The 26,288-nt window shown below is 35.0% G+C and overlaps 1 protein-coding gene across 3 annotated transcripts; it reads right to left on the bottom strand.

Annotated features, from left to right (window-relative positions):
• Positions 1-13,189: 13,189 nt before the first annotated feature.
• Positions 13,190-25,630, bottom strand: LOC122299742. Of its 3 annotated transcripts, none has more exons than XM_043110182.1 (9): positions 25,000-25,629; positions 23,584-23,780; positions 18,634-18,839; positions 18,410-18,515; positions 17,899-18,081; positions 15,239-15,404; positions 14,542-14,867; positions 13,917-14,006; positions 13,190-13,476 (listed from the first exon to the last, which is right to left on the bottom strand). In XM_043110182.1, exons 3-9 carry the CDS (start codon positions 18,799-18,801, stop codon positions 13,409-13,411), a joined length of 1,107 nt encoding a protein of 368 aa, XP_042966116.1. In that variant the 5' UTR covers positions 18,802-18,839; positions 23,584-23,780; positions 25,000-25,629; the 3' UTR covers positions 13,190-13,408. The 3 variants fall into 3 exon arrangements, with proteins under 3 accessions (XP_042966116.1, XP_042966111.1, XP_042966123.1); XM_043110177.1 differs by having other exon boundaries at positions 23,584-23,735; XM_043110189.1 differs by lacking the exon at positions 13,190-13,476 and having other exon boundaries at positions 13,927-14,006; positions 14,510-14,867; positions 23,584-23,735; positions 25,000-25,630.
• Positions 25,631-26,288: the final 658 nt, after the last annotated feature.

Genomic DNA, 26,288 nt, shown 5'->3' with positions numbered 1-26,288 from the left:
AGGTGTAGCCATGGATCAAGGAGACTGTTAGTCGAGCAACTCTGATATCATGTTAGAGGCATTGTATTCCTGAATTCTAAGTTGTATTGCTATGTTATAGCAATGTATATTTATACACTTTACAAGAGAATCAAATCAGTTACAAGGGTATCAAAAATAAGAAATAATAGAATTATAAACCTATTCTAGAATATTTTGACACTTAGGTAAATCAAATGGTATTGTGCTAATACTTTTTATACATATTTGTAACAGAAGTTATCCCATCACCAAAAACAGTGTGCCACATAAACCAATAAGACTAAAATATATAAAGATTAAAAATATATAAAAATTGAAAAAATATAAAAAATTAGAAAAATACTTAGATTGAAAAAAACTAATTGGTAGAATCTCCCCTCCTGATCGAGGGGTGGCCTCATAATTTTTATACATTTATAAAAACTTATAATGTAAAAGTTTTACTAAATCTGATAATGTTTTTTAATTATTCAATTTCATTCAAACAAAATATTTTAACTGAGTACGTGCAAAACTTGAGAAATAATCTGACTCTATTTAAGCTCATGTTTTTTATGAACTCGAACTTGGCTTGGCAAGCTCATAGCTCTACTACTTGAGTTTAAGGCTTCGTTTGGATCCTTGAATGAATTTAGTTTATCTCAGTTGGGTTCTATTTTAGACAAATCCCTGTCAACGAACAGCTTTGCTATCCATAATTCTTCTTTCCTTATTTCAGCTTTCCTCATTTTACTTACGCTTGTACAGTTAGTATACAACTTTGACATAATATAGTTTCCATATATAGGGCTAAAATCATTTGGAAACTTGCTTTCTTTCCATATATAGCATTCTTGTAAAGTTCATATATAATATATAGAATACTCAAGGCCACACAAGGAGGCTATTCCATACAATCTTGACATGGTATCAATAGTTGACTGCTAAGTCCTTTGCTTCATTCGACTTTTTTTTTCTTCTTCTTTGTTTCAAAGGTGTCTCTCTTATTTTTCTGTGCTATTCTTAGTGAACCTGATGTGATAATTTCTCCTTTTTCAGCACCTTCTGCTTCTCACTTGGTTTTTTTTTTTTGGGCACCTTCTCATATTTTTGGCACGTCTTTTTTTTTTTTTTTTGGGTCTAGGTGCCTTTGCTGTCGCAGCAACCATTTGGTGGGATTTCGGCTTGGTCTAGGTGTTTTTTGGCATTTTTTTGGTCTTCGTGGCTCTCAGTACAGCATTTCGTGTGTTTTGTGGCTCTCGACTTTTTTGCTAGTGTTATTTACAAAGGACTCTGCACCTATGTGTGTCAAATTTACTAGAAAAAATTACTCTACCTGGGCATTTCAATTTAAATTTTTCCTCAAGGGGAAAGACCTTTGGGGTCATATTGATGACATGGATGTCGCACAAACATCCAATACTGACAAGTCCAAGAATTTCGGGTCTTTCCTTCATGGGATGTGCTTGATGCTCGAATCATGTCTTGGCTTCTTGGTTTTTTGGAACCACATATTGTCACCAACTTACTTCCTCATCGATCCACTCAATCTATGTGAAATTACTTAAAGAAGGTTTATCATCAAAATAATGATGCTTGTTGCGTTCACTTAGAGCATGCGATTGCCATTTTTCAACATGGAAGTCTTTCTATCCAAGATTATTACTCAGCATTTCTGACTCTTTGGAATGAATATACTAATCTGGTTACAATGGATGTTCCTGTTGCTGCTCTTTTGACTATTCAGCATCTTCACGAAACTACTCAGCGCGATTAGTTTCTTATGAAACTACGTTCAAAATATGAATTTGTTCGCTCCTCTCTACTGAACAGATTTCCTATTCCTTCACTTAATATATTTTTTTTTTTTGAGTTACTACGCAAAAAACAACGTTTTAGTACTCAAGCTACTCTGGAGCAATCTCATGGCAGTTCAAGAACTGTGGCTTATGCTGTCCAACTATGAGGATAGCCTATGCATCCTAAAAACTTGCATTGTTTTTGCTGTAAGGAAAATGGGCATATTGTTGTCAATTGTCCCAAGAAATACTGCTCTTATTGTAAGAAAAAGTGTCACATTAGTAAAGAATGTCGTATCTACCCCCAAATTGTCAAACTCAAGCATTTCAGACTTTTGTTATTACCCCTTTAGTAGCGACTTTTGCGGCAAATGGCTCTTCTCCAGGTGATTCCTATGTTCCTGAACCTCCTACAGTGAATTATTGCCCACCCAAAATGGTGTAATATCTTCTAATTTCGGCATTATCAACAATGTGGTTTCAAGGTTACAATCCTACTAAACTCTGATATGTGGACTCAGGGGCCTCTAATCACATGACAAATAATCCCACAGCTCTGTCATGTTCGGCCCTACAATGGTAAATCCACTATTCAAACTACCAATGGCAGTTCCTTGCTAATAGTTGCTATCGGCGATGTCTCTTCTAAGTTTACTGATGTGTTTCTTGCTCCTCAGCTTTCTACGAATCTTAATTCTGTTGATCAATTAGTTTATAACAATTATGCTATTAATTTTTCAGGTGATAGTTGTGTTGTGCAGGACCAGGTAATGCAGAAGCCGATTGCGAAGGGACCGAAAGTGGGGCGCTTATTTCCACTATTTTTGCCTGTTCTAGCATTTTCTTCAGTTTCTCCTAGTTTTTCCTTTATTTTTAATAATGTTCCAGATCTTAGTATGGTGTGGCAACGTCGTTTAGGCCATCTCAATACTTAGATTTTATCTCATATATTAAACTCTAGTTTACTTGGTAATAAAGAACTTGTGTTCTTCCTCTCTTTAGTGTACTTCTTGCAAGCTTGGTAAAAGCAAATCTCTCACGTTTCCTTTGCATGTTAGTCGAGCTTCTCACTATTTTGATCTTATCCATAGTGATATTTGGAGACCTTCCCCTGTTAGTTCACATGAAAAATTTAAATATTATGTGACTTTCATTGATGATCATGGCATATTTACTTGGATATATTTTCTTCGCTTTAAATATGAGGTTTTTTGTACTTTCACTATGTTTTTAGCGTATGTTGAAAATCAATTTTCTGCTTCTATAAAAACATTCGCACAGATTCTAGCGGTGAATATTTGTCTGATGAGTTTCAAGACTTATTGGCTTCTAAAGGTATTATTTATCACCATTCGTGTCGAGCTACTCCACAACAAAATGGAGTAACCAAATGCAAAAATCACCATCTTCTAGATGTGGTACGTAATCTCTTGTTAGAATCCTTTGTTCCCTCCATGTTCTGGATCGAGACTATGAAAACTGCCACTCATGGAGTCCTACACATGGAGTCTTCCTATTTTCACTTATTTGCTAAGAAACCTAGTTACGATAATCTATGTACCTTTGGTTATGTATGCTTTGTCCATTTACCTCTTAATGAGCAACATAAATTATTTGCTCAACCTATTCGATGTGTATTCTTGGGATATAATGTGTGTCAAAAAGGCTTTGTTTGCTATGATCTTACGTTACATCATACACGTATTTTTAGGAATGTTATTGTTTTTGAAAATCAACATTTTTTTCCTATGTCTTATTTGTCCTCCTCTTCTACTGTCGTCCTCCCCTTCTTGAAGCAGCGGTTCTTGAATTCTCATCCTGTTAGCCCTCGCTTTAAACAAGGTATTGTGTATACGAGACGTCCTCGCCCACAGTCTCTTCCGATGGCTCTCCCAATATATGATCCTACCATACTCCAGATTCAGTCAATTACAGTACCCCCGGCGCCTTTGGTATGTCGCTCTCATAGAGTGTCGATACCCCCGAATAAGTTTGGGTTTCCTTCTTCCAGTTCTGACATTTTTCTTTTAGCTCTTACTTCTGTGTTGTCTAATTTTGATATTCCCACATCCTACTCACAAGCATAAATGTTGGCAAGAAGCCATGCAGAAAGAAATCGCCGCACTAGAGGCCATTCACACTTGGGACGATATGTCTTGTCCTCCCACCATTATTCCTCTGGGTTGCAAATGAGCTTACTCAGTCACAGTCCAATCTGATGGGAGTTTGGATCATTACAAAGCTTGGCTTGTTACACTTGGGAATAATCAAGAATATGGTGTCAATTATGAAGAAACCTTTGCACTTGTGGTTAAGATGACTACTGTTCGTACTATCCTAGCTCTTGCTGAGTCCAATGATTGGCCACTACATCAGATGGATGTCAAAAATGCTTTTCTTCACGGGGATCTTAAAGAGTGTATTTAAATGAAGCCACCCCCGAAATTGTTTTCTTCTTCAACTTCGTATGTGTGTAAGCTTCATCACTCTCTTTATGGTCTCAAACAAGCTCTGAGGGCTTGGTTTGATAAATTTTGAACTACTTTATTATAATTTTCATTCAAGCAAAGCAAGTATGACACTTCCTTGTTTCTTCATAAATCAGACACGGGTAGTGTTGTTCTTTTAGTTTATGTTGATGATATTGTAATTACTAGTTTCGATTCTGCTTTACTTGGCCATCTCAAGATTCATCTCTCTAAGTCATTTCATATGAAAGATCTTGGATCTCTCACATATTTTCTTAATCTTGAGGTGCATCATAGTCTATCTTGTATTTCACTCAATCAACATAAGTATGCTAGACCAGACATTTTCTTTGTAATACAGCAAGTCAGAAAGTTTCTTCAGACTCCTCGTCATTTTCATTTGGTTGATGTCTATATGATCATACACTATGTTCAGGGCACTTCTGCTCGGCAACTTATTCTTTATAGTAACGCTGATTGGGATGGTTGTTCTAATGCACGTCGCTCCATCACTGGTTGGTATGTGTTCTTAGGTGATGCATTGATCTACTGGAAGAGTTAGAAGCAAGGCAAAGTTTGTAAGTAATTCATAAAATTTGAGTATCGGGCAATGTCTTTTGCTTGTTCCGAAATTATTTGATTCGAGGTTTGCTTGCTGAGCTCGACTTCTCTGAGACCGATCCTACGCCTTTACATGCTAAAAATACGAGTGCTATTCAGATCATGGCCAATCTTGTCTATCATGAGCGCACAAAGCATATTGAAGTCGACTGTCCCTCTATCCATGAAGCCTTGAAGCTCGTGTTATCACTCTTCCACATATTTCCACTTAACTAGAAATTGATGATATCTTCACCAAAGCTCTCACTTGCCATTGACATTACTTCTTAAGTAGCAAATTGATGCTTGTTGATCAACCCACAGTAATTTGAGATCAACCTGCAGCAATTTGAGTGGGGCTGTCAATGGACAACTTTGCTGTCCAAAATTCTTCTTTCCTTATTTCAGCTTTTTTTATTTTACTTATGCTTGTACAATTAGCATACAACTTTGACAGAATATAGTTCCTATATACAGGGCTAAAATCATTTGGAAACTTACTTTCTTTCCATGTATAACATTCTTGTAAAGTCCATATATAATATACAGAACACTCAAGGCCACACAAGGAGGCTATTCCCTACAATCTTGACAATCCCAACATCCAAATGTACAACTCTCAAATTACTAAATATCATTCAACTTAAAATCTCTTTTCACGTTAGACTCACAACTTTTTTCAACTCAACACCTCTTTATACATGGGACCTACAACATTTTTTAACTTCCCATAAATACATTTGAACTCATTTTAACATCTAAACATATCTAAACTCATCTTAAGTAGTTCCCATAAAGCTAATTCCACCATTTCAACTCACTATTATTCATGAAGAACTCAATTCATCTCAATTCAACTCAACATATAAATGTAACCTAAGTTATTTGAGCAAGTTCGAGCTCATTAATTCAAAATTCGACTTAGCTTGGCTTGGCTTGACTTAATATCTTATAATTAGTATCATTCATAGTCAAGTGTATTTAAGAGGGGCCAAAAAAAAAAAAAGAAGCTATATTGATGGTAATTTAATGGAATTTAGTGACTATCAAGATTTTCTAAAATTTTTAATACTATATTCTTATCATGTTTAATAACACAATCTTCCTACTCTAAGTAAAATGGCCGATTCCAATTGATTCTTCCCACCTTATATAAATATATATATATATAGGCAAATCTTATTACTTGAGCAAATATATAATTCCTCACCAAACTTTGACATTCTTTTTGGGTAACTCCCAGAGAACTTCAGAGCTTTATGAGATGTATTATTTAATTGACAGATTGATTAGTGATCTCTTGTTGACTTTTCATGTTTTTGTTTCTATTACCACTATAAAATGAGATTTTATGCTTTAAAACATGTAAAAACTAGCTCAAACACTACAATACAATTACAGAAGTTGATTTGGTAGTTATAATGAGAGAAAAAAAAAAGTGCAAATAATTTCACTACATAAGTAGTAACATATGAGTTTCTTTTCGTGAATGATTGTCTTCAAGTATATGATCTAAACATAGATGCTATGTTATGTTTTAGAATTTTGTTCGAGCATCTCATAACAAAATAAAAACATATTTGAAGTTCTCTTTTAAATGATTTTTTTTTTTTTAAGAGGACAAATCTTAGTATTTTTGAGAAATTTTCAAAACACTCTTGCCCAGAGCATGAGTTACATTATTTGCATCCCTTTAACATGTTTTACAGACCAGCTAACAAATTTAGAGAGCAAATTTTTAAAATCTACAATTATCATCTCTTTGTTGTCCCAGCTTTCGTCTGAATATTTGATGGCCTTGACAAGAAGTAACAAATCACCTTCTAGAATGATCTTTTGTAATCCGAGCCCAATCCCAAATATAGTAGCCTGGAGTGCAGCAATGATTCAACAAGCGTAGGGTTTGGAAATAATGGCTTGTTCATCCTCAGATGCTAGAACTTTTCCTTCTCAGTCTCTTAATGCAATTACACAAACACTACTCTGCGTAGTTGTTTGTTGATGGCTACATCCCAATAATCTTAACATCCCTTGGAGGTGCCACCCATACACTACTTATCTAGTTGAGGATTTGCACATTCAGCAGGATCTATTTTGTTGATTAGTCTGAGAGCTTGCATTTTATGAGATGCTTGTTTGATCATTATATTTGGATGGGTGAAGACCTTCTGAAAACCCAAGTTCTTTCTTCTTTTCTATATTATCCATGCTACTTCTGCAAATTCCTCCATCACTTCACTGTCTATAGATGTTAACATTAAAAACAATGTATCTTTAAAACTCTTATGACCAAAACTATTTTTATGCAGTTTCTGGGAACATTGTCCCCAAACATCCTTTGCTGATTCGCATGTCAAGAGTGCATGCTTAGTGGTCTCTTGTTCTTGATCAAAGATGTGGCACATTGGATTTTCCACCCATTTCTTTTTGAAAAAAATTAAATTTTGTAGATAGACTATCTTGGTAAGCTTTCCACAAGAAAAGTTTCTCAGTATTAGGAACTGACAAACCCCACAACCTATGCCACTTATCCTCTTGGTGTTGATTGTTGGATGATTGGCCCTTGTTCCTCTCTTATAAACATCCTTGTAAGTGGTAGGCACTTATAACTGTGAATGAACTATTGGTTATGTTCTACATATTAGTTTATCAGCATTGCCACAATGATTGAGAGGAATTTGGCTTATTATTTCAGCTTCTTTACTTGAAAATACCTCATTGATTAGCTACATATTCCATTGCCTAGAGACTTGGTCTATCGGCATAGCCACTTTTTCCTTTGTTAGAATTTTGTGGAAACCACTTTGGATCTTGAATGATGTGGGTTAAGGGATCCATTTGTTTGAGCTGATCTTGATAGATTCTCCATTGCCCATCTCCAAAATAATCTCTTCAAAGAGTGGTTTTGCTACCATGAAGCTTCTCAAGAAGAATGAGGCAATCCTACCCATTATTGCCTATTGAGATTCCCCTACTGGATAATATTACTAAGATATAACTTTAGCAACAAGTGAATGAGGTGCCAGCACTAGCCTCCAACATTGTTTTGCTAACATAGCCAAATTAAAAGTCTCAAAGTCTCAGAGTCCTAGCCCTCCAACAAATTTTGCTTTTCCCATTTTGTTCTAAGGGATCCAATATATCCTTTTCTTCTTATCTTTCTGACCCCACCAGTAGTCATGCACTATTATGTTGATCTCCGTTAAGATTGATTTTGGAATCTTGAATACACCCATGCAGTAGGTAAGAATTTCTTGAAAAATTGAGTTAAAAAAGATTTCCTTGCCAACCTGAGATAGAAGTTTCGATTTCCAATTGTTGATTCTTGCTCTAACTTTATTCAAAATACTGTTGAAAGAACTTGCTCAAAATCTTCCAACTAAAGCTAGTAGTCCAAGTTGTTTCTCATAGGTTTGAGTAGATCTAATTCCTACAATGTGAGTGATAATATTCTTTGTATCTTCTTTAGTAGTCATGTTGAAGGATATAGATGTCTTCTCCTTGTTAAGCCTCTGTCCTAATGCATTTTCATAGATCTCCAGTAACCTTAGCCATCTAGTCCACTCTAGTGAGCTTACTTTGCAGAAAATGAGACTATCATTTGTAAAAAAGAGATATTCAATATGGATTTGGCCCCTAGCCAATGACACACCAATTATATGTCCTTAAAATTTTGCTTGGTTTAGGAGTTGACATAGGGCTTTAGAACAAAGTTTGGAAAGATAAGACGAGAGAGGTTCGCCTTGTCGAATGCCTCTTGGAGGTTTAAACTTTTTGTATGGGTTCCATTAATGAGCAAAGTATAGGAAACAGTGGTAATATACCTCATTATAAGCCCTATCCATCGGCTAGAAAATCCCATCTTCCTCATTATAGCTTCCAAAAAAGGCTATTCAATCATATCATATGCCTTATACATGTCTAGTTTTAAAGCCGAAAATCCTTCCTTACTCATGCCTTACTCTTTTAAATGATTTTAACATTTGAAAGTCACCATTTGTTTTATAAGTTTAAGCTAATAGAAATAGTAGATTTTATTATTTATTTTATATCTTAAAACACCCACTCTTACATATGAGCTAGACTATCCCTTAATAGGTGGTCTCAACACGTGAGATGAAGTGTAGAATTAATGTTCGAATTCAAAATTTCTGATCTAATACCATGTGAACTCAGCCTTACTTACATAAATGGTCAAGTCAACTTACCTACCTGATGGAAAAAGATATATGGTCTTTAGTATTTATTTAATATCTTACTTACCATAGGCATATAACTTTTATATTCAGCTATGCTTTGCAATTTACTATGGGATTAAATTTAAATTTGCCTATTTTTATATGTGCATATATAGTTAGGTAGGTTGACCCAAAGATCCTAATTCCACCCCATAGGGTGGGTCGACCAAGAAATATTGAAGTTAATCATTTTTTAATAAGACCATTTGCAATTTATTTTATTCATATTAATAAGATACTTTGCAATTTGATATAAAGAGATCAAGTCTCAACGACTAGTGACATGAGAGACTACTCACAAGGATTCATTATTTGTCTAGGATAAAGTTCCAATTAATGTCAGCGATATAGACTCTCGACAAGAAGTTTTCTATAAGTTTTTTTTCTAGTAATTCAACTTACTTTAATGTTTTGTGCATTTATTCATTTTAAATATTTTATGATAGAAAATAAAGATGAGGATTTAAAAACTCAAAGAAAAATATAAAATTTAAATAATATTCACAATTAGTTAACTTATTTTAAATAAACTCATTCTTATTTGCAAATGGCTTAATTAATTTGTTAGTTCCACATAAAATAAATACTATCAATGAGATTTTATACATTTTTAATAAACTTGATTAATCAAGAATTAATTACCATTAAAATTATATATAGTGTTCATGTTCATTAGATTAATTACATTTATGGACTATATTGTATATCGTCTTGTATTCTTCGTATATTTTTATTATGAATACATTAATTTGTACCATATCTTATGACTTATTTATAAGTTTAGAGAATAAAGTTTGGAGTCTATATAATAATTTTAATATTTTATATATAAATTTACAAATATGGACATTATATATATAGCCATATTCACAAGAATTTAAGCTACATCCATCAGATTAGGAAGAGTATTTAGTCTCATATTTTAATTACTTTATAGGAATTCATACTAATTGAACAAGAATTATACAAGTTAAGCTCATATTAAATGATCCTGAATTTTGGTTAAAGCTCGTTTCATTTCATCAACGGATTGAACTTGAATTGAGCTTCAGCTATTTATGAACAATTCTATTTGTCTATAACTCTATGTCTCCGACTCCAAGGGGAAAAGGAAAATACAATTCTGTCTTTGTACTCCCTATGCCTATGGGAAAGCCCCTTTGCAGGTTGAATCTGTGAAATGGTAAGTGGATTATAGGGTGGCTACGCTATCCCTCCCTCAAGGAGGAGGGGCACTCACCCTTTTTCATTTTCTGCTTAAATTTTGCTATTTTTAGTATGTGTCAAAAGGATAATGATGCTAATGTGGATTAACACCTGGTTAAGGCATCATTAATTTTCCCAATGACAGACAAACAGAGGGACTTATTTTATAAATTTCACAAGCATGATAAACATTGAATCCAAATTGAAAACACAGATTATTTGTCTCCACTAGAAATCACAGAAATTGATATATTTTACCCTCAATATAATGATTACATACTCATCCATTAGTCTTACAATGAAGAGGAAGCCTAGGTTTGCTTCTTTCTTTTCTTTTCTTTTCTCCTCTCTCTCCAAGTGATTTTGCTCTCAACCAAAAACCTAAACATCTATCTCGTCTTCTCCACCAGAAGGAGCCCATCCACCCTCCTCCCGTTTGGCATGTCCTAAAGCTATCCAACCTTTTTTTTTTTTTTTTTTTTATCCATTTATACTTTGTTTTCCATCTATAGCTAGGAGAAGCATCGATTTATTGCTTCTCGGCCTACTGCCACGCACCCCACCGCAGGATTCCCTAGTCATTTGTTGCCTAGGTGACTAACACAAGAGGAAGGTGAATTGGAGTGTATTTAAAAATTAATAATTATAAATTAAATATACAATATAAAATATAAACAAAATACAAAGAAGCAATAAATATAAAGAGTAAGGATAAGAAAGAAACAAATTTAATATGTTAACGAGGTACGGCTCCACTACTTACGTCCTCTCCTCAAGCTACCCCTTGAGAATCTCCAAATTCACTATTCAACCTCCTTCAGGTGGAGGTAGAAACCTATTACACATTTGAACAACACCGCTACAAAGGATCCATGTAGAATACCATCTACACTTGCAATCACCTTATATGTGGTGATTCAACTATTCCATGTGCACTTTCTACACGCACAAGAGTTGTACACACCCTTTTACCGATACAAGAACTGATAGTGGATAGGTTATCAGAGAACACTCCTCAATGTGTGAAATAAGAACAATACAACGCAAACTATATCTCCCTCAAAATAAACAAGAATTAAGGTCCAATGTTTAGAAAAGAGAGATTGAAAGTTTTGAATGAATGTTGCAAAACTTACATTGATATGAGTATGCTTTTGGTGTTGTAAATTTGAAACTCTCAAATGATCTATTTATAGGCACATAAGACTTCATATTCAAATTTAAAAATTTTCACATCTCAAAGACAATATCATTCACTTTTTCAAAAAATTCAAATAAAAACTTCTTCTTTTTCAATTATTAAAGACAACATCATTCATTTTTCAAAAAATTCAAATAAAAGTTTCTTCTTTTTTTATTTGTCAAAGACAACATCATTTACTTTTCAAAAATTTCAAACCTAATCTTTTTACTTTTCGCATATGACAAAATTAGTACTATTTACTTTTTAAAATTTTCAAATAAAATCATCTACCTTTTGCATAAGTAAAACAAAACATCAATCACTTTTAAAAATATTCAAATAAAGCATGCACATGTGAAAGATGACAATCAATCATCTTTAATATTTTCAAAATTCAAATACTTAATCATGTCATGCACATGTAAAAGATGATAATCAATAATCTTTTAAAATTTTCAAATTTAATTTTCAAAATATTCATGCATATATGGAAAATGTATTTTAATGCATAAAATATTAATTTTGAGCCTTAATCCTAATTTTGAATTTTTAAGAGATTTACAACATTACTATATAAGTTTTAATGTGAACTTGTTCCCTTCTTATTCATGCTTGATTCCTTGATGTGGTTGACTCCATTGTACAACTTTAATTTGAGACTTCTTTATTCTTTAAATTCGTTTGTTATTATCAAAATCCATGTATAGATATATAATTATACGAAACTTAAAACATTGGGTTCAACACTGTTGATCCTTCGAGCTGTCGAAGCAGAATGTCAAACAAAGCGGTGCATACGTCTTATGCACAGCTTAAGCAACGCATGAGATCCAAATGCTACCTCACAGAGGAGAGACTATCGTAGTCATGCATGGCATTTTTGTGGTTAGCGGCCTTGAATCTTTTAGATCTGACCAACCTCCACTCTCTTAGTGTAACGGGTGGTCTCCACGCGCCCCCTCAATCCCTAACAATCATCTATTGGCAATTTGACGCATCTCCCACTTACTATCTTACTAAGTTTTCACTTCTCCTAACCCAGAATTGTGGGAAAGAGGTAGTGAAAATTTCCTTCAACCAGTCTAGACCAATGAAATACAACACAAAACATTTTACCGTAACTTCTAGTTATAGTATTACAATCTGTTTATCAAACTGTATCAAAATTGTTTCGTGCAACTTCCCTTTATGAAAAATGGTTAGTACTAGTCAAGTTATTAGCCTCATGTCCCTCTTTTTTTCTCTTTCTTACATTGTATTTGCTAATTTGAGATTAATGTTGGAAACTCCCACCCTACTGACTTTTGTATCATGTAACTGTTAAATATATATATATATATATATAATATGCTTGCTTGAAAAAAATAAAATATCTATTAGTCCTACTCCTTTCAACGAGTTAGAAGTTTTAGCGATACTCCCCTTGAAAAACTAATAAAGGGAAGTAAAATTTAAGGGAAAAAAGCCCACTCCATTCTGGGACTTTTCATGAAACTTTTTCATTTAATTTTTTATTATCTAAACGGCATCCTCGGTTGAAGTGCATGTCAAACACCCATCCGTTTTCTTTGAGTGTAAGAATTCAATCCATTGCCTGGTTAGTATGTTGCGTGGAACAACGGCATTCCTAAGCAATCACTTAAATAGATAAGTTCACATCAATGTAGACAATACATTCCACTTTCTAGATCATAATGATTTCTGAAAAACTTACTAATAGAAAATTTATAACTTCCATTGGCATGGTTGCTTTCCTAGCTGCAAGTTAATGCAGAATACAAAGTACGATGTTCAAATGCGTTAATAACAAGATCCCAACATGCTGAGAAACCTAAAGAAGATTTATTATTTATCGATCTAATGTTATCCTATCATCACAAATATAAAGCAAAACCAGATGTGACTCGCCTTTCTCTAAGGTTTCTCCTCATCTGATTGAGAGCATGATGGTCCTGGTACAGAATCAACAAAGAACTCCTCCACTGGAATGAGGTCAAGCAATTAGCATGATGAGCCAGCACAGATGAAACACTTTAAATTTTAACCTTAGATATTGTTAAAAAATAAATAAATAAATAAATCTTTAGGTACACTTGGACACCTGACAATTGACTGTGTTAATGCCCATAAATCGAACTCTAAAAAGAATAAAGTACTCAGATGTAGAATATATCAAGATACCACGCCAATGGTCGAAACATGTTGATGCTACTACAATGATGTTTTTCCTTTTCTTGCATGCATACTGGATATTTCAGAGGATCAAAACACCATTTTTCACCTGTAGTGCTTGAGTTATATCTGATTGTCCTATAGATATCTTTGTATTTTGAAGTGGATAATTTGCACCACGTTTGCCAATTACTAATAACCAACACCATTGCGAATAGACATCAAAACCAAGATAAGCAATTTCCATTACCTATATCCTCTTGCTCAGGAGAATCAAGCAAAAGTTCTGAATCAGATGGCAAAAAGGGGGAACCAGGATAATTTCCCAAGGCTCCTAAGTCTGCAAAGCATTTTGAAGGCAATGCATTAGCAAAAGCCTGAAGATATCCAAAAGACATTATGATTTCATCTGTATGTAGTGCTTAGACCTAAATGATAAGCGTATCCATTCACACATGTAGTATTCTGTGGTGCCAGAATCCTTTAGGACAGCTTTTAGTTTCTGAATTTTTTTGGCCATAATAACAGAACTATTATTGTATACAATAAGATATTATATTCTTTATGAGCTAGTAGCAAGAAGCAATTTGAAAACTTGTACGAATCAGTTCCACTGCTCCTCACGAGAAGAATGGTGCAGATGCCATATTAGATCAGGAATCTCTATATTAATAAGTACAATCCCAGTTTTCTTTTAGGAAAAACTTCATTGCATTCCTCTTATTTTATTTCATTTTATCGATCAACTTATAAATTCTTTTAATTTGTATGTGCAACCACAGACATGTCTGCTGTAGCAGTCATATACTCAACTTTTGAATTTTCTCAAAAGATGGTGCATACCCTTTGACTAGTGAAGTCGAGCTATGAATTACCTCCCAAGTTTGACAAATCAGCTGTTAGATCTGATAAACTGAAACTCCACGGTATCTGATCCAGCGATCTCAGAGAATCCCTGGAATTTCCAGCTCCACCATCTGGAGCAAGTTGCAATCCTACTGAACTTGCCACATCTGATGTAAATGCTGTATCAAGCGCAGATGCGTCTACCCCCATTCCTGATATTTCTGATGCGGTAAAGGGGAAATGGCCACTTGATGCCACTGATGTAGGACTCACAGCCATCTCTGACATGGATGACATGGTGCCATTTGGGGGAACCATGGGAGTCACATCAGCAGTACTGCTCTCCATCACCATACTTCAACAAAAACAAAAGCAATTGCCATTGGCATAATCTCCATAACAGCAAAAATACATAGCTAGAAAGAAGGAAAACTGGGATTCAATTTTCATTTATCAAATTAGGTTTTGACATGGACGAGATAGTCATAGAAGCATGCTGAGTGCAAATATGGAGGCCCATGTAAACATGACCATTTACCATGAGAACATACACATGCAAACAACTCATAGTTTATGGTCAAACCATTTGAAATTCAAATAAGTAATGCAATAATAATCAAAGTCAAAGAACACAAACAAACTGAAATACATAGACCAACTAGAGTCAGCGCCATTACTTGAATAGAAAATCAGTGTTTGACAATATGAATAGAGGAAAGTGCTCACTCATTCCCAGAATTCATCCGAATGGGATGAAAATTGCTTGGAGCAGGGACTCCATTAACCACGTGACAGCTTGACATTCCACAGCCCATAGGGTTGAGATGAGGTTGACCTGCAGCTGGAATGGAAGGTTGCTGTAGGACAGGGTATCCCATAGGTAAGTTGTTAACTGCACTGCACACAAGTAGCGTTATAACAATGACAAATAAAAATGTCATATCACAAGTCTTGTTTATAACCATTAGCCACCACTGAGTTTCCATTAATGACAGCACTCCTTATGAAATCATGAGAAATACCCTTCCAAAGCCAATGGAAGTTTTTCACCCAAGACTCTTAAGTGAGCACAATTCCACAAGTAAAAAAAGAAAACCCCATGCAATCCCCTCTTATCCACCAAAGATCCAGGAAATATACAAATGAAAAGAGTTGCAAACCCTACAAAGTTTTCTGTAAAGGAAAGAAGATTTCATGAACTATTATTGGTAGAGGATAGCTTTAATGCAACATCCACCTTAATAGGAACTTATTAGAAAATGGAGTTAGATATTTATCAACCGATATTTCAAAAATTTTGTTAAGTGGACACACAGAAATGGTCCAAAAGCTCACTGTATGCATTTATGCTCAACTTATAGGAGGGCTAATGTTACGCGCAGACTAACAAAGAAAGTATGGTTTATTTGAGGGAAAAAAATACCTCCTAAATTGGTTTAATTCGAGGAAAACTGCCATCCCAAAATACTAAGGCTGTTTGATAACAAGTTTATTCACTAACCTTTTATTATTCTCATTCAATACCTTATAAAAGCTTACAGATCTAGATGAAATCAACTGCTACACCTATTGTCTTAAAGAGTCCTAAAATTAATGAAGGTCAAATGATAACCTCAATATAAAATAATAGTTACTAATCACATATCAAAAAAAAAATAGTTACTAATCTAGACCCGCATTCCTAACTAAAAACTACTTATCAACTTATCAAACAAGTTGCCTATTATTCACGCACATAACATTCCTAATCCTGCCCTTTAATAACACCATTGTACTCAAAGGTAGAATCATGGTTTCATCTTCTTTTTCCTTTTTTTCAGTTCTTCCTCAAACTTGTAGTATATTCCCTCTATGGAAAAGATGAAATATCAAAACGTTGTAGAAGATGAGTTGGAGAAACTCTACATCCAGAAGCCTTGTTGTCAAGCACTCAGATATGTATGGCTCCATCACTACAGACAGGCACCAATCTCCTCCCATTAATTGGATCAAACACTCCGACTGCTTGTCCAGTTCCATATTTCTTGTTCGTTAAGTATGGATGCATTACTACTAAGAGATCAAACACCCCCACTGCTTGTCCAGCTCCTTAATTCTGCTTCTTAGCTATAGCCTTCTTCACCAGCGACTTCATCCAAGCCCTGTTGTCAAGCACACTGATATGTATGGCTCCATCACTACAGGCAGGCACTATCTGCTACCATTAATTGGATCAAACACTCCGACTGCTTTTCCAGTTCCATAACTCTTGTTCAATAAGTATGGATCCATTACTACTAACAGATCAAACACTCCCACTGCATGTCCAACTCCTTAATTCTGCTTCTTGGCTATAGCCTTCTTCACCAGCGACTTAATGCTCTAGAGCTTCATATCTTTCTTGACTACCTTTGGAAGCCGAGGCTTCCTTCCCTGGAGGCTCCTCTGATGTCCTCTCTATCTTGCCCATCTCGATCTTTGGCTTTGGGTACAATCTTTGCCTTAGCAGTGGTCTTTGCTGTTACAGTAGTTGCCATGACAGAACAATTTGGGCATAAGCCATTAAGTCATGCTCCACAAGGGAAATTAGGATGGCACATTGCTTCTTTATTAATCATGTAAGCAGGTGAACCAGATTTTCCTTTTGAAATTGAAACCTAAAGCGGTGGGGGCACTGGTAGGTTCTGTGAAAATACAAGTTTCTGATACAGCCAGCCATTCATCATCAGAGAATTTCAATTTATCTGTGAATCTAGGAGATATGCACATCTCAATATTTGTCTCATTAGAACTAGAATTTCCATAGAAGGGAAAGAAGCTGTATGGCCCAGTCGATCGGGAATGCAAATGCTGTATTTGTTCCTGTCTTTTATCCCTAATTAAATCTACCTCTAGCATAATACTCAAGTATATTTCTTGAATTTTTTTCCAACATTTGATGCTCGGCTTCACAACAGGAACCATGCTGGTGGTCCATTACGTTTGCTATGATACCAAGTGTTCCGTGCAAACATAAGAAGGAACTTACAGTTTCTGTGAAGGAACCAAATACCTTCTGAATTAGTTTAATTCATGGAAAACTGACCTCCCAAACAGAGAGAGACAGTTTGATAATGAGTTTCTTCGCCACTCATTTCTTCACTACTCATTTATCATTCACGTTAAATACCTTATAAAGGCTAACAAAGAAGATATAAGAAATCAACTACCATACCTATATCCTAAAAGAGTCCTAAATTGATAAAAGTCAAAGGATAACCTTAACCTAAAATGATAACCATGAATCTAACCTCTTATTCCTAATTAATAACTAACAACAGATTATAAAATAAACTACCTATTACTCACATACATAACAAGTAATTAGTTCTGTTTAACAACTATAACAGTGAAGGGCGAAGACTTACCAGGCATGGGATGAATTCCATTTTGTATTGGGGCCAAAGGAACCTTTGGAGGTACGGGATACTTCATCAGATGATACTGATGCTCAAGCAGATGATTGAAGAGGAGGATTTGTTTTTTCAATTTTAGCCGTATATAATAGGCCCTAAAAAAATCAGCATTTTCTTCTTCCAACTTCTGCCATACTGAATAAAAAACAAATATATAAATAAAGAGCAATGCTATAGATTAAAATGCTTCAATCACGTATTTTGATTACTTTGAAGGGCAATCTCATATTAAAGAAATAGATTCACAAATACAGATAATGATATGTGACAAAGAAATTGAAAAAATAAAAATAAAAACTAAAAATTTCTCTTTTCAGTTTTCCACTTCATCAAGCATTCAATTATTATTTTTTTTTTCTAAGCAGCAACCATTAGAGTATTATCACTACCGACCAACCAGAATTAACAAATTTTTAATACAACAAACAAACAGCAGGTCAAAGACTAAAAATGGGCAGCCTACCAAGAGTTGTAAATCCAGGATCTATCCTTGCACGAGTCAAGAGGGTCTTAACCACCTCATCTCTATTCATATATAATTGTAGACATCGCTCTATTAGATTCTGGACCTACAACAGCCATTTTGTATAATTATCCACATAAATATAAGAAAAACATTAGTTGAAATCCCTTTTTTTTCCTTAGTAAGATAATTAGAATGACAAAAAAGGGAAAGAGTTTTCTTACAAGTTCAATATCTTCGCGCGAAACCTTTTTGCTATCATTGCTCGAAGCAGATACTGAACCTGAGTCTGTGACAGGAGCCTCAGTTTTGTGGTTGTTTGGTTGTTCACCTTGGGACTCATGTGAAACTTGAGTTGAGGATTGTATTTCTTGTGTGCTCTGTGACTCCATAGAAGCTCACTTCATTTAGTGACGAGATATCACAAATGCTGCAGCTAGCAGAAACGCACCACTATTAGTATTGAAAAGAAAGGACGGTATATCTACTTTGGTTTTGGAGAACACAAGTTAATTATTTTGGCTTTCTAAAATAAGTAAAAATATTCACCATAATTTCTTCTCTACCATAACTTTATGTGTGCAAAATGTATATGGTTATATATAGAAGACTATAAGACCATAATGCTTAATTGAAATCCATAGATATATTACTTGCTATGTGTGGACCGCTTCCTTGGGTAAGATTCTCACAACGGACAACTTGAGGAGAAGAAGGGTAATCATCGAGGATTGGTGTTGCATGTGTAGGAATGGGGGGGAATCTGTAGACCATCTTTTACTACACTGTGAGGTAGCTCGAGGGTTATGGAATGAGAAATTTAGTAGACTAGACTTGGGCTGGGTTATGCCTGAGACAGTAGTGGCGGTTTTGGCTTGTTGGACAGATTTGAGAGGCATTCAACAGATCAAGGTTATGTGGAAGATGATCCACATTTGCATCATGTGGTGTGTGTGGCAAGAGCATAATGAACAGACTTTCAAGGACAAAGAGAGATCTATGGAGGAACTAAAAGCTTTCTTTTTTAGAACTCTTTGTACTTGGGCCATTGCTGTTAATTTTAATGGCCAAAATCTCCATGATTTTCTTGTATCTATTGAGCCTACATAGTAGGGCTTTCATTGTACTGAACATGGCTTTTGCCTATTCTTTTCATTAATATACTTTGGTTTTACTTATCAAAAAAAAAAAAAAAAGATATTACTTGCTATTAATACCCAACTTATCTAATCCATTTATCATATGTGTATATAAAAGCCAAATTGGTGTTAGTGTTTTGTTGGTGGCCAGTATTGGTGAAAGCGCCAAGCACACTTTAAGTGCAAATGCCACCTAGAACCCAAGCACAGACTCAGAGCATGAAGTGGATCCCACACCTGATTAAAGTAGAGCTTTTTATTTTCAAAAAATAGTGTCTAATAACAAAATATTCATAAATACAATAAAAAAGGTTTAAGAGCAAGACAGTAATACATTTACCTATTAACTCAATTTCCTAGAGTATCATGCAACGTGATATTTTATCAGTATATTATGCAACATGTCAATCGAGCGATCAACTAATTACACAAATTTCAACATAACATTTTACATAATTTTCTTGTGTTTTACAAATATACACAACCACAATATGCAGTAGCCATAATCAAAATAATGTACATGGTAGAATAAAAGTATAGCCAAAAGGCAATGACCAAAAAACACAAGAATTGCAAGACTTCTATGCTAAAATAAGCAATACCGTGAAATTCTAAAGTATATAATCATTCTCATCATTAAGCATAGGACCATCATCATTATCATCAAAATATTTGTAGCCTCATCTTCTTTCTCATCTACTTAATCTAAATTAATGGTCTAGATAAAAAACAATAGTTAAAACTGTAATTACTGCAATAGTGCGTTATTTGTGCTTTAACCTCATTATAAAATAAAGAGCCAATAAGCATGGTTGATGCATGCTTTTCTAAATGTGCTTTGCTTTTGGTAAGCAACGCTCTTCGGTCTTTGCACTTAAGCGCATTTTTACCAACACTGTTGGTGACTGTAGGGGACAATAATTTGGAAGTAGGGGTGACATCAACTCAACCATTATAGTTGATAATAATACAGTATCACAAATGCTTGACTGTAGATTCAGAATTGCTTGCATGATAATAATAAAGTTCCGTAGGGGGATGTGGAGAATATCAACCTCTTAGAGCATTCCCATCCCGTTCTGCATCTCACCCTATCCTTATAATTTAGGGAAAAATTATGCGGTTTGGCTCAAAAACCCTCTCCATCCCGTTCCCCAAAATGGGGATGAAAATTAGGGGTGCTACAGGAGGTCCCCATATTTGAGGACCCACTGTACATCCGCATCGCTCTCTCGCCCCAACGGTTGCCCCTTCCAGCCCGCGTCTTCTTTTCCCCCCCTCCCCCCCTACCTCGCAACGCAGCACGGCTGGATTCTGCCTGACTCCAAACCCACTTCAATAAGTCTCTTTCCCTCAGTTTCTCGCTCACGCAACGCTTTCCCGGAAACTAACGAAGAAGAAGAAGAAGAGCCCATCGTGGTACGGTGTGCCGGAGGCGCCGACGATCACGGCTCTGAGCAAATCGATGCGCTTCTCGTAGACCCGCACGAAGATCGACTCCGGGAGGTTCTTCTCTAGAATCCTCCACTCCTGCATGATCTTCTTGTGCGTCTTACTGTTATCATTAACAAAGCAATCTCGCGTCCTTTTTGGGCCGGTTCAGGAGGAAGTAGGAGTGATCGGACTGATCCGAGACGACGTCGAATCGGCTGAAAGATGCGCCCGTCACTTCAATCTCGCCGTTCTCAGACAGGGCCATTGGGTATGGGTTTCGAGTGTTTTTCTTGTTTGGATAATGGATGGTTTAGTTAGGAGATTTTAAAGAAAACACACTTATAAACTCGGGCCAAGTAGGCAAGTACAGGGACGAGTTCTGCTGTTAAACTAATGCCCGGTGTGAGTTATAGGCAATTTTACAGGTCTGATTGAATGGGTATTTATTGTTTTAATTACCGTTTTCTATTTTTTTTAATTGGGTATATTCAGTTCGGAAAATGCACTAATTAAATAAAAAAATTACTATTTTTATAATACGAATTTCGGTTAAAAAAATATTGTATTTGATAGTCAAAATCATAAAAAAATTTAATAGAAATTGATATTTGAAAAAAAAGATAATAAGACAAAAGAGTTAGTAGTTAAGATTGTAAATGGAAGAGAGAGAAAAAAGTAATAAAAAAAAGAATAGAGAAATATTATTTAATAGAATAGAGATAGGGATGGGGAATGGGATGTGGGAGGTTTTTAGAAGATGAATAAAATTTAGGGAAAAATTTGAGGAAAGGTGATTTTAAGTTAAATTATAGAGATGGGGATGGAGAATGGGATGTGAATGCTCTTAGCGGATTTGATGGTCTGCAAAGTTGCTTCCCTTCCAATGAAATATCTTGGGCTTCCATTGGGGGCATCTTTTAAAGCAAAGAATATTTGGGATGGTGTTGTAGAGAAGGTTGAGAGAAGATCGTAAGGTTGGAAGCGGCTATATCTATCGGGGGGCGGGGGGGATTAACCCTTATTAAAAGCACCCTTTCCAATCTCCCTACATATTTTCTTTGTTTCCGCGACCGGTGGGTGTGGCAAATTGGATTGAAAAATTGTTTAGAATTTTTAATAAAGCTCTATTAGGAAAGTGGTTGTGGAGATATCAATTAGAAGGGGATTCATTGTGGAGAGAGGTTGTTGATCGAAAGTATGGAAGTATTTTTTTTTTTTGGGGGGGGGGGGGGGGAAGGGTTTCTAGGAGGGTAGTGGGACTTATGGTGTGAGGCTTTGGAAATTTATTAGAAAGGGGTGGCACATTTTTTTAAAAACATCTTAAGTTTGAGGTAGGAGAGGGTGCAAGAATGCATGTCTGGTTTGATGAATGGTGTGGTGAGAGAGCTCTTCATACTGTTTTTCCGAATTTCTTCAGCTTGGTTGAAAATCAGCACGTTGCTGTCTCAGAGGTGTTGTGTCGTGCTAATGGGACTGTGCATTGGAATGTGATATTTACTAGTAATCACAGGATTGGGAAATTGATGAGATAGCAGGTTTTTTCAGCTTTTTGTATTCCCTGAAAATAGGAAATGGGATAGATTGAATGCTGTGGAAACATACGGGGAGCAACAAGTTTTCTGTTAAATCATTTTATAAGGTGTTGACAGATCAACAGCATATCTAGTTTCCGTGGAAGAGTATTTGGAGGGTTTCCGTGCCATCTAAAGTTGCCTTTTTTACTTGGACAGCTGCACTAGGGAAGATTTTGATATTTGATAATTTAAGGAAATGTGGGATGACCGTAATAGAGTGGTGTTTCACGTGTAAGAAAAATGGTGAATCAATTGATCATCTACTTCTACATTGTGAGGTGACTAGGGAGTTATGGGATGGCATTTTTAGCAGATCTGGGTTGCGTTGGGTTATGCCAAAAAGTGTGGTGGAGTTCCTAGCATGTTGGACTAGGCATCATAATAGTTCTCAACTGGCAGCAGTGTGGAGGATGATTCCTTTGTGCTTAATGTGCTGTTTATGGATGGAAAGGAATGAGAGATGCTTCAGCAAGGAGCGAGCTATGGAGCAAATCTCGAATTTTTTTGTATCTTCTTTGGTTCAGTGGTTTTCTGCTATTGTACTAAAGGGAGGGAATGTTCATGAGTTCCTGTTTTCTTTCCAGCTCTCCAGAATGTAATTAGGTGTCGCTTTTGTATACTTTCTGTGTACATGGGTTTCGCCTAGTTTCATTCGATCAAAAATGTTTCTTATTTATCAAAATAAATATATATATATATATAAAAAGAATTCAGAATTGCACATTACTTGTTAAAAGCTAAATGGTATTGATGTTATTTGTAAACATAATCACTTACAAAAAAAAAATGTTACTTCACAACATAATCTGAACTATGAAGTGGTAGAATGTGCAATGAAAATGAGATTTGGGAATGCGCTGCATGTAATGGTTTGTGAATATCATGATTTGGGAAGGCTGTATGAGATCCAGGGTAGAAAATCGACAACTCAATATTCATAAAAGAATTAAAATCTAAAAGCAAAAAGAAAGAGATTTCCATGCTAAAATTCAGAGAGTAAACTTGTAAAGTGGTAGATCAGCAGAACCTGTATAGTCTTCATTTCAGCTGAATGCAAGCCAACCACATTTCTTCAAATAGCTTATTTACTCCCTGATTGCAGCCAAGGGCATCTAGATCATTGGGGCTGAGAGTTTGGCATGTATATCTAAATATCTGCTAAATTGAAGCGGTTTTCACCTGAAAATGTTAAGTAGACCACTTGGATCAGCACACTATAAGCCCCTGAAAGTGTAAACATAAATCATCGTGATTTTCCTGCATAGAAACAAGTTCTCTTCTAATGACAAAATTGTATTGATCCCAATATGGTGCATTTAAAGTTGTATAGTCTCCAACTATGAACATTGCAAGTCTGTGGATCATTCTTTTAAGTCAGTAATCTGTGGATATATACATGGAGCATTTAAAGTTGTATAGTTCTCCAAGTATGAAAGTTGTAAATAAGTGGATACATACGCCACCATAATGAAAACAAAACAAAAACGGGATGCCCATTGCCATTGCTAAATCTTCACTTTTTACAACGGGTCTAATGGAATTACTAAGAATGGAAAACATGAAAATTAAAATGTCTTTCATCAACTATCTGATCAGCCATCTTTCTGCCACTCAACAACATGCATACACAAACTGGGACACATCTCAAAAGTAAACTCAAACAGTTAAAAGAACTAAAATAGTTACCCCCACAAAAAATCAACCGCTTCCAGTTTAGCTATTCAATTGGACAAAATTTGGAATTAGTGCCATGAAGATGTTCCAATAATCCACAAGAAGTATGCAATAATGACACTAATAAACATCCTCTCTGCAAATTGTTCCGCAAGTAACATTTCAAAGCTTCCAGAAAATTTGGACTTTGTAATGCAACAAATAAAAATAAAATGGGAAAGTTTACCTTCAAAAATGCAATTCCCATTTAATTCTTGTAACAAACACACCCGCCTTTGGACAATGATACAAGTATATGTTGTGTAAGAACCAATTAGACCCTACATAATGTTTTAAATAAAATTTATATATTAGAATATCTTTTTTTATTATTAAAAAAAGATGGAACTCCAGCCATAAGGAGAGTTAGTCTTGTTATCCATAAATCTTGAGGAGAGTTAGTCTTGTTATCCATAAATCTCCACAACTCCAACGCTTGAGGATCCAACTTCAGCCATAAGGCCATTGTTAAAATAATGTAACAACAAAACTGTAACGTCGCACATCTCAACCAAGAAAAAACATAAAAGAAAAAGAAAATTGAAAAAAAAAAAAAAAAAAAAAACAGATCTCAAACAGTTTCAAGAAACTATTGCCACTTGCACATCATACAGTTGCATAACCATGAAAACACCAATTATCCAAACTTTAGTCCCACTCTGCAGAAAACAGATATAAACGGCTGAAGGATAAGAAAGGAAACAAATAATGAAGATCTGGAAAATATTACCTTCTACCCACTTGTTAAATCTCCGAAGACACTGAAGAAAACACTTTATCTCGGCGAATTTAGCAGAGGCCAATATTCGAAGAATATCGACTAGAACGAAGCTCTAACTAACCAAAACGTCAAAGAATTACAAAAGGACAACTTGAGAGTCAAAGGATAGACCTGAACTGTGAGTTGCAGGACTGTTTAACAAAATCCTCCACGGAAGCTGAAATGCAGGAAGGTTTAAAATGATGTTTGGGGAATGAACTGATATTTACACAATAATAGAGATTAGAAAGGAGAGAAGTAGTAGTGGATTTCTTTTGGGTCAACTGAAAATGTTGCGAGGGTTACCCTGATAATACTACAAGCCTGAGACAGAGGCAGAGAAGACTCTGAATCTGAAGGAGAAACAGAGGGAACGAGAAAATGAAAACAGAAACGAAAAAAAATCTCACCAAACTGGGACCGTCACTCCTGCTTTGTTTTTTGTACTTTCTATACGTTTTTTTATTTTCTGGGAAAAACTTAAAAACAACGAAAAAAACGAAAATGAAATAGAGATTTCAACGAAGCTTCATCGGCTTGAGGTGCGACTTCTCGTCGCCATCACGAGGTCTATGTGAATGTGATACGAATCCGTAACGGGGATCTTCTTAAAATGTTTGTGATAAGTTGCGGGATTAAATAAAGTTTTCATTTTTATTTTCAACTACCATCCGAGTAATGTTATCTGTTTGTTTTTATTTTTATTTACAAGATTTATTTTTTATTTTTTTAATTTAAATTTTAAATTTTAAATTTAACGTATCAATAACTAAATATAGAAAAGTAAGTTTTTTTTTTTTAAATATATTTAATATTTACCCCATTACACTATTAATTTTTTCAATCACTCCCTCCAACAACCCAAAATTACAATTTTCCACCTCAATGAAAAATAGGACATCAATACCCTTGATAAAAAAAAATTAAAAAAATAAATTATGAAAAAATCAAAAATTAAACTGTGTGAAATAATTTCAAAAAAAATTAAAATATATATTAACCTGGAAAGTATTTTTTAAAAAAACTGGAAAAAGTTGCCTTTTTAAGGGGAAAAGGAATACATTGTAATTCTTTTATAGTTTGGAGGAAATTCAAAAGGTTGATAATTTAGGGGATGAGTGTAGTTTGAGAGGATTTTATGTATTTTCCTCTATTTTTTTTTAGATTAGGACTCAAAAAATTTTGTGAATCTATCATATGAGAGAATGCAATAAGAACAATACTAGTTAATGGTTAACGTTTTCTCATAATTGTTTTTT

This window comes from Carya illinoinensis, chromosome 2 (genome assembly GCF_018687715.1).
Source record: "Carya illinoinensis cultivar Pawnee chromosome 2, C.illinoinensisPawnee_v1, whole genome shotgun sequence".
NCBI classification, from domain to species: Eukaryota; Viridiplantae; Streptophyta; class Magnoliopsida; order Fagales; family Juglandaceae; genus Carya; species Carya illinoinensis.
This window is presented reverse-complemented; position numbering and strand designations above follow the sequence as displayed.

What these genes read in the sequence shown, in the direction of transcription:
- LOC122299742 (XM_043110182.1), bottom strand. Translation starts at nt 18,801, where the DNA reads ATGGAGTCACAGAGCACACAAGAAATACAATCCTCAACTCAAGTTTCA. An exon ending in TGGAATTCATCCCATGCCTG is followed by an intron (nt 15,405 to 17,898) that starts GTAAGTCTTCGC and finishes TGTGCAGTGCAG; the next exon opens with TTAACAACTTACCTATGGGA. An exon ending in TGATTTGTCAAACTTGGGAG is followed by an intron (nt 14,007 to 14,541) that starts GTAATTCATAGC and finishes AATGCTTTGCAG; the next exon opens with ACTTAGGAGCCTTGGGAAAT.